This window comes from Equus przewalskii, chromosome 1, assembly GCF_037783145.1.
Source record: "Equus przewalskii isolate Varuska chromosome 1, EquPr2, whole genome shotgun sequence".
NCBI lineage: Eukaryota > Metazoa > Chordata > Mammalia > Perissodactyla > Equidae > Equus > Equus przewalskii.
Window position 1 is genome coordinate 608,779 of NC_091831.1, and position 13,606 is coordinate 622,384.

At 62.0% G+C, this 13,606-nt stretch overlaps 1 protein-coding gene across 1 annotated transcript; it reads right to left on the reverse strand.

Annotated features, from left to right (window-relative positions):
• Nucleotides 1-8,066: 8,066 nt before the first annotated feature.
• Nucleotides 8,067-13,326, reverse strand: VENTX (VENT homeobox). The gene is made up of 5 exons (XM_008525624.2): nucleotides 13,304-13,326; nucleotides 11,827-11,996; nucleotides 10,377-10,775; nucleotides 8,534-8,694; nucleotides 8,067-8,447 (listed from the first exon to the last, which is right to left on the reverse strand). Exons 1-5 carry the CDS (start codon nucleotides 13,324-13,326, stop codon nucleotides 8,067-8,069), a joined length of 1,134 nt encoding a protein of 377 aa, XP_008523846.2.
• Nucleotides 13,327-13,606: the final 280 nt, after the last annotated feature.

Below are 13,606 nucleotides of genomic sequence, written 5' to 3' on the forward strand. Positions count from 1 at the left end.
AATCCAGCCTCTGTGTCTGCCCACTGGGGACCGTCCTCACCACTTGGGAGGGGGCTGTACCTGGTATGCCCCACTCTGCTCTGCTCCTGGAAAATCTGACCGGGGGTCCCCCGGACAGGCAGGAGGTGGGCTGTGTGGCCCAGTGTGCAGGGAGGGGCTGCCCTGGGGTTTGGGTTTCTCTGAAAACACTGAGGGGCCACACAGCAGCTCAGAGTGGGTGGGGATGCAGGGCGCACCTGTCACCCAGCGAGCAGCCCCAGCGTCCACCTGTTCAGAGCCCTCCTAACCTCTTCTCTCCCGGGCCGAAGCTACCTGAGTGCATTCCTTCGCCTCCCGTGTCTGTAAAATGAGTGTGCGTGGGGAGCTGAGACCCCGAGGGTCAGGGCTCTCTATGGGCCACAGCCAGGTAGGCTGGCTGGAATTGAAGCCGCCATTGAGCTCCTGGCCCCTCAGCTGCCTCTTCCCTCTGACGAGCTCCACATGACAGCCCAAGATGGCTCCTGGACACAGAAACTTCCGTGTCACCAACTGGCTTCCTGTGGCCTTCTGGGAGACAGAGACAGTGGATTGGGCCCCGCCCAGCTGACCTCACACCCAAGCCCCCCAGGCTCCAGCTGGTGGGGGACCGGCCACGCCCCCCCAAGGACAGGCCCCTTGGCTACTCCAACTTCAAGGGAAAGGTGGAGGCAGGGGAACAATGAGGTGACCAGCCGGTCCAGCGACACCCAGCAGTGCGACCCCGGCCAAGAGGGGCCGGGCTGGGATTACGTCCCCCAGGGTGGAGCCCTGGCTGTCCCTGCCTGTCATCATCTTCATACCTTCCTGGATTTTTAAGGTGCTTTATCACGAGCTGACACTGATTTTATAAACAGGAAAATAAGTTTACAGAGGCAGAGTGAAGAACTCGGCGGTGCTGTAGAACAGTGCAGGGCCTCTCCCCACCCTGCTGCCCCTGCCCCTCCCCATCTCTCTACCTCCCTTTCTGTCGGTCTCTCTGTTGCTGTCTCTCTCTGTGTCTCTCTCTGTCTCTGTCCATCTGCCTCCTGCCTCCTTCCTTCCTGCAGACTTGTGTAGCCCAAGGTCAAGGGCAACCCTGTGTTTCCCAGAAGCCGTGGAGGCAGCTTTGAGGGGGAGGGTGGAGGCGAGATGGAGCTCAGGACGGGAGTGGCCAGGATGGGGAGAGGCCCCCCGGGAGGTTTAGGGAGAACAGTGGCCAGAGGAGATGGTCCCGGAGCCACCACTCGAGTAGGGGCCTCACCCCTTGAGCACGCGTGTGTTAGTGTGAGCGAGTGTGTCCGTGTGAGCATGTGTGAGTGTGCCCCAGCTCCTGGAGGGTCCTCCCTCAGGGCCCTGCCTGGCCTTTCTCCAGCAGAGGACAGGGTGGGACACCCCTTTGTTCCCCACCCCCAGTGCCTCAGGGGACATCTAGCCCAGAGGTCTGGCCAGACTGCCTCCGGGCACCCGGGAGAGCTCCTGACCAGTTGACATGCTAGTGTCTTGACTCCTCTGCACCTTGGCCATGGCTGCATGGCCTGAGGGGCTCAGCACTGGGGGAGGGCAGGCCTTCCTTCCCAGAGGCCGTGCGTCTGCAGACAGGCTGCCCGTCAGGGGCTGCTGCTTCTCAGTCACACCCCTCAGCCCAAACAGGAGTCCAGGCCATCGTGGGGGGCTGGTCAGGAGGGCCTGGGCCAGGTCAGCAGGGGCCTGGGTGTGTCCCCCGGACCTGGATGGTCACGCGTTCTCACTGGCTTCCCTTAGGTGTCGATCTGTACCCACCACTTGGGGGTCCTGCCTTTGCCCACCTAGGACCCCCCAGGAACCCATCACTCTGTCGGACGTTTGGGTGCAACAGCCCAACGAACCCCTGCCCCCACCCCCATGGGGGGGTGACACACACAGACACACACGCCGATACACACACACCCACACACAGATACACAGACACACATGGATACACACACAGATGCACAGACACAGGGACACACACAGACACACACACAGATATACAGATACAGATACAGACAGACACAGACACACACATAGATTCAGACCTGCATCAGAGCTGGCCTCAGGGCAGAGGGCAAGGAAGGTGTGGCCTTGGGGCCTCTCTGGAGGAAGGGCAGGAGGGTGAAGCCCTCCTGCTCCAGTGGCTGGTGGCTCCGGTGGCACAGACCACCACAGGGGCAGAGGGGAGAGCAGAGGCCTGTGGGTACTGGATGGGCAGGACTCCCCAGGACCCGGGAGACAGGGAACCTGAAGTCTCCTCAGTTGCAGACTCAGGCCACCATCTCTGTCACTCCCCACAGGCCAGGAGTTTCTGTGAATAGAGTGGTGGACACGAGTGCACGTGGATCCGGCTGTCTCCTAACTCTGGCGGGCACTGACCGGGTACCTACTTCCACACACGGCGGGAGCTAAGCAGCCCTGCTCAGGCCCCTGGGCCTGGGGCCACCAGCCTGGGAGAGGGGTGGCTCTGCGTGTGTCTGTATCTGTGTGGTCTCTCTCTGTGTGGGCAGCCTTGGGTCTTTGATCAGCTGTCCCCCAGGCACTGCGACCCTCGCCCATCCCTGTGTTCTCGCCCCCAAGGCTGCAGAGCCCTGCCCGTCACCAGACACCCCAAGGGCTCTGGGAGCAGAACTGAGCACACAGGGTGTGTGGTCCCAGGAGAGCTCTCCCACCCGATCCTCAATCCTCTGCACTCCTGGGCAGCCCCAGGCCCAGGCGGCCTCCCTGGGGTGGGGTCCAGGGGCTCAGTGCAGGGGTGGCACGACGGGACACTGGGCATCACCCTGGGCAGAGCAGGAGGCCAGAGCCCTGGCACGGGCTAGGGGGGCCCCTTCCCGAGCCAGTTCTCCTGGCTGCACTTTCCGGGCCCTGACGTAAGCAGCCACACGCTGGGAGATAAGCACTGGAGGAGGGTGGCCAGGCCTGGCCCTGTCCCAGGCCCTGAGCCAGCAGCCCCCAGCCCCGTGGGCCCCACTGCCGGGGGCGCTCAGCGCTCCACTCAGAGCAGGTCTTTGTGCCCCAATCTCGCAGGTGCGGGGGTGGACGGGGGCCTTGGCACGGCGCAGCCCGTGACCACATGCGACAGCGGCTGCTTGGTGTGCCCGGCCGCCAAGGTCTCTGCGTTGCATAAATGGGGCGCACGGCGCGCAGCAGCAGAGCTCGCCGTCAGCAGACGTGTCTCCTCCACGCCCGCTCCGCTCGCCTTGCCCACCACAGGGGCCCGAGGCTGGACCAGGTGAGGTGAGGCTCACCCGTCAAGCTGGCTGCTCACACCCAGGACTCCGCACTGCCCTCCGGCCTCCTCCGCAGCCTCTCCCGCGGCCCTGCAGGGACCTCTCCGGGACAGCCGCCCAGGCGCTGAGGAGCTGCGCACTCGTCGTTCCTTCTTCCTATGCATATACTTCTTTGAGGGTCGGTCCTAAAGAGGTGTAGGCATGGGAAAATGGGGCGACGAGACCCCCTCCTCCTCCCGCCGATCCTGCGCCCTGACCTGCCGCCTGCGGACTGGCTGACGGGGCTGCGTGATCCTCCTCCTTGGAGGAGGAGTGTGCCTCGGGTGTGTCGGGAAGATGGCCCCAGCCTCATCTTTGCCCCCGGGAGGGAGCCGGGGTGGGGGGTGCAGGCACCCCCCACTCTGTGATGAGTCTCACTGGGGGCCCCTGAGGGGTTACAGAATGTGCTGGAACAGAACTTGGCACAGCCCATCTGAGGCCGCTGCTGGGTCTGGGTCTGGGTCTGGGGCACAAGGGTGACAGCCCGATGCGTGGAGAGGCTGGAGGTGGTGGGGCCGCGTCTGGGGCAATCGCTGCTTCTCACGCCTCTGTTACACCTTTGTAAATAATGAGCCTGAGCTGATGTTCTAATCAGAAACATCAATAAAGCTAATTTCTTGTAAACGTAGTGTGGACGTTTGAACAATCAAGAAGTTTCAACAAAGCTGTGTGGTGCTTCCTCTCGTCTAGGCTGGTTGGATGGGGGTGACGTTACTAAGAGTGCTCTGGGGAGAACTTCTGGCTGGGAGGGCAGTGGGGGTTTCTGACGACCTTTCTGAAAACCAGGGTCGATTTTCAAATGCTCCCAGGATGCGTGGAGCACGTGGCAGTGATGGGAGGGCCAGGAATCCCAGGGCTGGACCATGAGCGCAACCCCGCCCCCTGGGGCACTGCGGCCCCCCACCACCCCCCCACACCCCGCCAAGGTGGGAGCTCGCATCCCTGAGCCTGGGGGAGGAGAACGGACAGCAGCTGAGAGCTTCAGCAATGCTTGTCAGCCTTTTGTCAGCTAATCCACCCAGCAAATGGAGCAACCGCTCGCTGACAACAGGCACCCAGTATCAGCATCCCAACCCAGGCCAGGCCTCTCCCCTAATCTCCTTTGATAGTAACTGGCTGGTACCATCCTCAAAGGACCACAGCCTCCTGTTGGGGGAGGGGACAGCCGGGCCCACAGCAGGGGCTGCAGGACAAGACAGCCCCCAGGAGGCACCACCCCACACCCCTGGCTCAGGGCTGAGCCCCCTCCCAACCCTCCTCACAAAGTGGCTGGGGTCTGGCTCCCTGGTGTGGCTCCCACAGGACCCTTGAGAGTAGAGAAGGAAAGCAGGCATCATAACACCCTCAGTGCACAAGCAACAGCGGTGCTGATCCAGACACCCATGTTCCCTGTAATGGGCAGTGTGGTGGATTGCAGGCATGGCTGGACCTGGGAAGCCAAAGGTCTGCCTGACTCTCCACTCCTCCAGACCTCAACTGCAGGGCACGGCTGCTGGGGAAGGGTTGCCACAGCTGGGAGTGGGGGCGTGCCCTCCCCTGGGTGCTTGACTGGCTGCATGGGTCATGTGCCTCACCCCAACCCTGAGGTGGGGTCACGTGTCGACAGTTTGGAGCTAGGCGGGCAGCCTCCCAGGCAGGGAGAAAGGGAGAGAGTCCCCACCAGGAGGTCGGGCACAGAAGCGCAGAGTGTCCTGCCAGCTCCAGCCCAGCTAAGGAGCATCGAGGCAGCTGTGAGGCCAGGAGGCCCTTGGAAAAGCCAAGCGTCACACCACCCACCACGGTCAGTTGGGGGGGACGAGGGGGAGGTGCTGCCACCTTGTCCCGTGAATGGCAGGGTGGGGGTCCCAGGGGCACTGAGCAGACAATCCTGTCCCACAGATGTCACTGGGGCTTCCCTGGTGAAGGGGTTTCCATTCACTGGTCCCTTTGCCACTAGCAAATAACCACGAGGGCTGGGAATGAGGGTCTTACTGGCCTGGGCAGGGGGCGAGGCTGCGCCCTCCAGCTGCAGAGGCCTGGGAGCCAGCAGGCTGCACACCGCCCTCAGGGTCACTGCCTCGCAGGCCCTTACCTCCCGCACTGTGGCCGCAAGCCCCAACCCAGCCCTCCCCTGCCCGTGGCTCAGGGACAATGCTGGGATCTTGGTGATGGCAGTTCCTCTCCCACTGGGTGCTGATGACATGGGCCAGGCAGGAGAACCTGTGCCGCAGCCCCCAAAACCCGCGTTTTTATCACTGTAGGGGCTGCGGGGTCACTCCAAACTCCCCACACAGCACTTGTCGGGTCCGCCTTTGTGCACCATTTCCCCTCTACTTGTGGGGTTCGTTGGGGGGGAGCCTGGGAGGGCTGATGCCCCCTAGCACCAAAAACTGCAGGGCTCAGAACCAAGCGAGCGCTTGGCCCCAGGAGAAGAGCAGGGCCGGTCAGCCCACAGGCACAGGGCCTGGGCTCACCTCCCTCTGGGCCAGCATCCAGGCTGCCCTGCCCAGCCTCCTCCTGTGGAACTTCAGACAGAAAGGCTGGAAGCCCCATTGACACCCGTGGACCCTCCACCCGGGTTCAGGGCTGACAACTCTGCCGCATGTGCTTCACTGTGCTGTTTTTGAACCTTCTGAACGTTAAGTTTCAGCTATGAGATCCTGCAGACAGTGGGGTGGCTCCTCACCTGGCCCTGTTAAGCACAGAGAGGGGGACCCCCGGGCCCCACCTGGCAGAGCCATCGGCTGCCCCCCAGTCTGTACAGCTGTTTTCCTACAGCTCCTGCTCGAGGTGCACAGGCTGCTGGGTCTTGCATCCTTGACACCAGGGACTGCTGGAGGCGTCCCGGCCAGTGTCCCCTGCAAAGTCCCCGTTTCCTGTAAACTGGATTTAGGTTTTGGGCAGGACTATTTCAGAGGTGATTCTGTGTCTGTGCCGATGGGGTGAAGCCAGTGCGAATGCCTTCCCATCCCAGGGGGACCCTGCGTCCAGCGCTGACTGAGGCCACACTGCTGTGGGTGGGGCTTGGGGAGCACAGGTCAGTCCCACTGGTCAATCTACACCCCTGAGCCTCCCAGTCAAGGCTAGTCATCACAGCCACTGGGATCACCAAGAGGACCAGGCAGATGGGCACCCGCTGCCCAGAAGTGAGTGGACATTTCAGACAAGTGGAGCCCAAGGCTTCAGGGGGGACACAGGGGGACAATAGCACAGACACATGGATAACACTTGGACATACACCACACACGATAGGAAACAGTGGGCAGTAACTAGACACTCGCTCCAGTTTTCAGGGGCAAACAAAGAATCCAGTTCAGTGTTTTTGAAGCAAAAATGAAAACACACAAGCCTGAAAGGCGTGCCCGTCTGGTCAGATCCTGACCCACAAGAAGTCCTGAGTGCACGGCTCAGCACAGCCATGGAAGCTGCCTCTGTGAAGCAATCTGTGGCCCCAGCGACGACAGGTGGTCCCTACAGGATGACTCTGGGCACCCGGCCGAACTTTGAAAGCCTCAGCCTGGCCCTTGGTGGCTGTGCCCCTGGCCCCCTGGGTCTATCCTCAGACACCCACCTGGATGGAGCTCCTCTGCTCAGAACCCTCTCTCCCTTGGAGTGCACAGCTCTCCTGGCCTCACTGTGTCCCCTTGCTGCCCACCTTCCTGCAGGCCCGAGGGGTGCATGCTCATGCTATCCACTCTGCTCGAGGGTGCCCTGTCACAGACGCCTCCTCAGTCCACCTACTCTCCTCCAAAGCCCACATCACCCGGCGTGTCGCACACCTCTACACCAGGGTCCCCCCCCAGAGCCCACGTCACCTGGCGTGTCGCACACTTCTACACCCAGTCCCTTTGCGACTGAACTGGCCCTTTGTTGTGGACATCCTGGGTGCCCATCCCCAAACCTCGGCTTGCTCGCACTCACCCACTCGGTGCAGACCCCTCCTCACTGTGCGGTGGACGAGGGCATGTTCATTTCAAGTTCGGTGGCACCATGAGAAGCCCTCCAGAAAGCCTGTGCCGAGGAGCCCTCCTTCCAGCACTGGGATGACCTGCCGGGCTGACCAGCACTGGCTTTGCCTTGGGAAGCCTCCTGCCCTCAGCCACACTGCTGCACAGAGCAGGCAGGGAGAGCAGCTCGGGGGAGGGAACCCACAGGACCAAGCCCGGGTACCAGACAGACACAGGCTCAGATCCAGCCCCCGGAGCTTCTCAGCAGCAGAAGGAGCAGGAGAGCTGTGAGCAACACACGGCACACGCCTGGCCCTGCTTGCTCTGGAGGCCGCCATCACCACTGGGTTCTGATTCTTCCGTGGGCAAAATCATCAACTTCTTCCTTCCTGGCTTCCAGTTTTGGGGTCGTTGGTAACATGGAATTCAAACCCCAAGGTGATAAACACAAATACCTTCGCCTCCCCAACCCTTTCATTTTTACACACAGAGCATGGAGCACAAAAAAGGACCCACCTTTATTGTTTTCAACTGGAAAACCAGATTTTCCAACACCTCAAATTGAATAAATTAACCTTTTATCATTTGCTAAAAGCGAGCCCACTTTCACCTTTGGGGGTTCTATTCATTGACCCTTTACCTGCTTCCTGAGCTGCCCTTTGCTAGTTTCCAGTGAAGGAGCGGCTTTAAAACATCCTCAACTGCACACCCTCCAGAATCTTAAGGCGGGTCAGGGTTCCAGGCCCCACGTGTGGATGGGCAGGAGGCCCACGCCAGGGCACAGCTCCATGCACACCTACTGTGTGTGGGATGGCAAGGTGTCAACACACTCCAGCTGCAGGCTCTGGGCTGCCACAATTCCTCAAAAGGCATCCCCGATGTCTGGCAAGGCGCACAGGCCCCAAGGTCCCCAGGACAAGGCCAGGCCCAGCATGTGCACCTGGCCCCCAGGGTCTGGGAGGCAGCATGTCAGAGGCCGTCCGCTGCACGAGGCCCACGCTGAGGGCAGGGAGGCTTGTTCCATTTGGCAGGGACCCCAGAAGAAGCCAGGGGGCTGTACCAGAGCAGGAGGCCCAGGCAGGGATGCCCAAGGGTACAGAAGCTGCAGGCTGTCGCCCAGGGCAGAAGGTGGTGGGCAGGAAGCCAGCGGTGTGTAGAGAGCTCCGGAGAAGGGGACCTTCAGCTGTGAGTCCTGCAGTTGTCGTTTGTGCTTCATTCGGCGATTCTGAAACCAGGTTTTTATCTGTGGGGAAACAGGATCAGAGCAGGGGCGACACCAGGCCACCAGGCTAGCCTGGCTCCGTCGCCGGCCTGGGCGCCTAACCTCACCTGCACCTCCGAGAGCCGCATCTCCCGGGCCAGCCTCCTGCGTTCCAGGGGGCCCAGGTAGCGCCGGTGCTGGAAGGAGCTCTCCAAGGTGCTGACCTGCTCCACCGTGAAGGCCGTGCGCACGCGGGGAGCCCGCGTGGTGTCTGGCTCCTTGCTCAATCCTGAGGGAGGACGGAAGGGGCACTGAATCCATTTGACCAAAAGTGCTGCCCACGTGAGACAGGCTCTCCTCACTCGGAAGCTGCTGCTAGCTCTGTGGTTACAGATGGCAGACATAGTGATAAGAAATATGACTGGGGGGGTGGGGGGCAGTTCTCAGGAAGCATAGACCCGCCCTCTCCACTGTTCTGCTGTCCCTCTCGGTCTTGGCTCGATTGTCCAGCATGGAGACAGCCCCCCCCCCCCCAGCCTCCCAGCTCAATACAGAATGAGGTCCAGTGGATACTGGAGAAAGATGATGAGGAATGAACAGCAGTTCTGATGCAGGCCCCTCGCCTCCTGCCCCAGTCCACTCAGTCACTTCCAGAAGGGCTTCCACCCCTACATCCTTCCAGAAAGCACTTTCTTTGGCCTGCAGACTAGGAACTCAATTCACTGGGGGTGGGGGAGGGTGGCAGTGAGGGCCTGAGGGACTGCAGGGCAAGGGGAGAGCCCGGGGGCAGCTCGCCTTCTCCAGGGCCTGTCACACGGTACCCAGTCCCCACGTGCCCAAGCTGTCATCATCAACTGCGTGCCTTTGGCAAGTCTTTGTTTTCTAATGTCTAAAGTAGGAGATGGGGGAAGGCAGTAAGCACCCTTGAGACGAAGGAAACCAGCAAGTGAAGATCATCTACTCGGTCATTATCTAACGAAGTCTCACCACGTGCCAGGTGGTAGTTTGGGGAACGCAAATCTTACAAATCTAGTTTTAGCGCTCACCTGGAAGCGTGGCAGACAGGAGGAGCAAACGCCTGCTTGCAGGGCGGGCGCGTAACCAGTCACATCAAGGACTTTGATGCAGGGGTGACTGGCTGGCCGTTTGGTGGTGGTATTGGTTGTAGAGAATAAATTTAAAATTTCACCTCATCGAAGTGTAAAATTATTCTGTAGGGATTACTTAAACTTTTTTAAAAAATGAAAACTTATGGATAACATCAACCCCATTTTCGACCGTGTAGAACTTTAAACCTAAAAGCAACGATGAAATCACAGAGACTAAAAGACAAACTGAGGCTTCTTGGTGGCGAACAACAAGGGGTCAGACAAGCGGAGGGGCCAGCAGACCTGGGAGAGCTGGCGGGCAGAGGCACCGAAATTCACACGCATGGAAACGTAAAGGGTGGCGTCATCTGGGCCGTGGCTCCCTCGACCCAACCGGCCCATTCCAACTCAATTCTAGATGCCAAACTAAGGTGCGCAGCTTTGTGGGAAAGGCCACAACGACCTCTCTGAACTGGGCAGGTTTCACAAGCTTTAAGACACACTCACCCGCAGCTCTGTGACCCTTGTGGAAATGGGTCCCGAGGACTTTTACAGAGTCTGAAATCCTTGTGAACAAAGGCACTAACGTCAGCGTCGTGGCTCACAGTGAGGCCCTGAGGGGTGGCGAGTGGTGGGCCCATCATGGGCAGCCAGGACTGGGTGAGGGGCAGGGGGCGCCCCCCATAGGAGGTGGGTGGGGAAGAGGAGCCCAAGGGGCTTGAGGAGGGAAAACCCCCATTGTGGCTTTTGCCCCCAAAGGGAAGTGTTCACTTGCAGAGAGGCCAGGAACCCCAAACCCCAGCCCTGGTAAGAATGCCCCCACCTCCTGAACCCTCCAAGTCCTGTCCTGATCTGGGCAGGGACACCCCCCACCCCGACCTACCGGCTGTGGGCGTCCCTGGTGCAGACACTTCTGAGAACTTCACCTCCTCCTCGCCCTGGGTCTGAGGTGGCTCCCCACGGCTGGACCCCCTGGCTTGGGCAGAGAAATTCTCCTGGGAGTCCTCGGCAGGCCTGGAGGTGTGCGACCGCTCCACGTGGCTGCTCTGAGACAGCCAGTCCACCGAGCCAAAGCTGGAGGTCGGCTTGCAGCCGCTGGGCACGGGGGAGGAGGGAGGCATGGCTGGACAGACGGCCTTGCTCAGGATCCGCCCGGGGATAGATGGCAGGGGCTGGGAGCGGGGGTCCTCCGCAGGGTAGACGGTGGGGGCTGGGCGCAGGGTCAGCTGAGGGCTGGTCAGGGCCTGCTGGTTGGGTGGGCCGGGCGGAGCACAGGGCTGGGCTGCATTTATAAGCTCAGAGGGAGGAGGGGGTGGGAGGCAGGTTTGCAGAGATGGCTCAAATCCCCCCCAGATAAGAAGCACCTAATGGCCTTCAATTCAGAGGCACAAAGGAGGCCATTCACACCTCCCCCGGCTCCAAGATGTCTGGGGGATGGGCGGGGCTTTGGTCAGCCTCCTGCGAGATGGGGGGGTTGGGAACTCCTTACATCCTTTCATCTCCCCCACTCCCACCCCCACCCCCACCCGGCTGGCCCAGGCTGCAGGAAGGTGATGGCCCCCTCCCACCCCAGTACCAACGCAGGGGGCTTGTCCTGTGGGGTGCTGGGTCATCTTCTTTCTCCAGGTGGGCTCGCCAACCCGCCCTGTGTGTCTGCACTGCCCTCGGTGACAGGTGTGTCCACCTGAGGGAGAGCCCGCTTCAAGTTGGGGACGTCTTCAAGTTGGGGACGTCGGCATGGCTGCTCCCAGGACTGGGCAGCCAGGCCAGGTCGAGCGCTTGCTGCGGCCAGCCTGTCCAGCTGGGTAGGAATGTAGGGCAGGCATTCCTGGAAGGGGAATGCACAAGCCACACAGGGCGGGGAGGGGCTGTCCAGAGAAGGACCCTCCGCTCTGCTGGCCCTTCTCTCTCACCATCCCCAGCACCAGCCCAGCTTCTCTTCGGAGTTTTACTTGGTGCCACAGGAGCTGCCTCCAGATTCAGGTGACACGAAAGAGGGGGTGTGGTCACTCAGGGCGTGGACTCGGCTGTGGCCATATGGCATCATGCATCCCACCACCCCAGCTGCCCCCATTGTGGCTGGGTGGCTTCAGAGCCCCCAGGGGACTGGAGCCTGAGCTTCAGGGGGGTGCCCTCAGGATGGTCACCCTGTCCCCATGGCAGCTTCACTCCTGAGCTGGCTGCGTCTGCATCTGGGGGGAGGTGCAGGAGCCAGGTGGGCCTTGCACTCCTCCTCAAGCCTCAGGCTGCCGGGGCCTACCCCCAACCTTTGCAGGAGGGTGTCTGTCTCTTCCACGCAACGGGGCAGATGGACACGTGCTGCAGAAACCCACCTGGCGGGCCCTGGGCGCCCCTTGGAGCATGGGCTGGGGGGTCCAGGCTGCGCTGCTGGCGGCCAGAGTCAGGTGTGAAGCTGGTCTGGCTCAGAAGCCCTTGGCGGGGCTTCTGTGCAGACAGACGGGTTGGGTCAGTAGCCTCGATCCCTGCGGGCGCCGGCGCCAGCCTGGGAGAGGCACCGACAGCTGTTCGCGCCCACTGGCCGGCAGAGATCAAAGGCCTCATGGCCTGACCCGGGATTAACACCCAGACCCCGCCTACCAAGCCTCTCTGGCAGGGGAGGGGGAGTGATGTGGAAGCCAGACGCCCACAAGCACAGCGGAGAACAGGCCAGCGGGTGAGGGACCGCGATGCCTCTGACCCGGGCCTTCCTCCCGCCCTGTACTGGCCCAGTTCGGCCACTGGGCCCTGCGGGGTGAGGCTGGGGTTTGAATCACTTGCTGTGTGTGCCATGGGGTGTCTCAGACGAGAACTGCAGGATGTGCTGGCAAGAGTGAGGTCCCCTCAGGCACATGTGGCCCCAGGGCTGGCTCCAAGGACACCCACAGGGCAAGCTGCTAGTGCCCCGAGACAGCGGCCATCCTGCTGGCTGGGGACGGAGGCCTAGTTGGTGGGGGCCTGCACAGAGCTCCTCCGGGACGAACGGGTGTGGGGGTGCCTCACAAACCAGACAGAGAGAAGTAGCCCCCAGTGACTGCTCAACGTGCACAGAACCGGCTGGAGAGGCCTCCTCCACGCAAAGAGGAGCGTCTGTCGGAAGCTACTGCGCTGCACCTCAGGAGAGCTAATGCAGGAACCGGCAGCCTCCGACGCATCACCTCTGGAAACTTGGTTTTAGCCTCTCTCCATTTCCCTTGGCCTCCTGGCGCCACACCCGTACCTCCCTCAGCTCTTGTCCCAGCTCTGCCCAGCGACCCCCTCTCTAATCGTGGACCCTCCCCTAACGCTAGCCCGGCCTTCGCTTTCCCACCTCCCTTGCCTACAGCCTCCCCTACCTGAACCCCCCTCCTGAGTCCAAGGTGACCCCACCTCAGCAAGTCAGATAGCCCGTCCCTCCTGTGTTCTCCCCTCCAGTTTGGCTGCTGCCTGGGGTTGTGCCCTCTTCCCAGTGCCTGTCATTCCCATCAGCACTGCCAAGGGCTCAGGCCCTTCTCCCCTCACCTGGCTGGCTGTGTGCACTGGAGTCTCCCCTCCCCTCCTTCCTGCAGTGTGGGCCCCTTTCCCTCCGCAGCTGCTCCAGCCAATGACAGCTGTGTCACCCATGCCTGGCCTCAGCTTCCCCACTTGGCCTCGGAGCAGCATCTGGGGCTCCCAGGGGCCTGCCCCTCCACTGGCTCTGGGACCCGCGCCTCCGAGTTCGCCGCCCCTCCGCTGCCTTCCCCCAAGACCGGGTGACGATATGATCGCGTGGGGTTGGCCCTTGGCCGCCGGCTCTATTATGGGGCACCTGCGCACTCGTGGGTCGCCTCCCACCTGTACCCCGGCGGCACCGGCATGGCGGGGGTGGCGGTGAGTGGGTGCCCCCTGTGCTCTCGAGTCCAGTCCAGCCCTCGGACGCCCTGGCTGCCCCTCCCCCCCACAGTCCGGACCCAGACTCCGCCTGCCCTCCCCGTCCCGCCGCGTTCTCGTCCAGTCCTGGCCGCCTCCACGCCCGCCCCACTGGGTGGTGGAGGCCAGTCCGGTGCGGGCGCGTCGTTCCGCTCCGCGTCCCCCCTCGCTCCAGCTCCGGGGCCTCCGACGTGGTCGCGGAACCGGAACCACGGCCAAGGGTCCCCT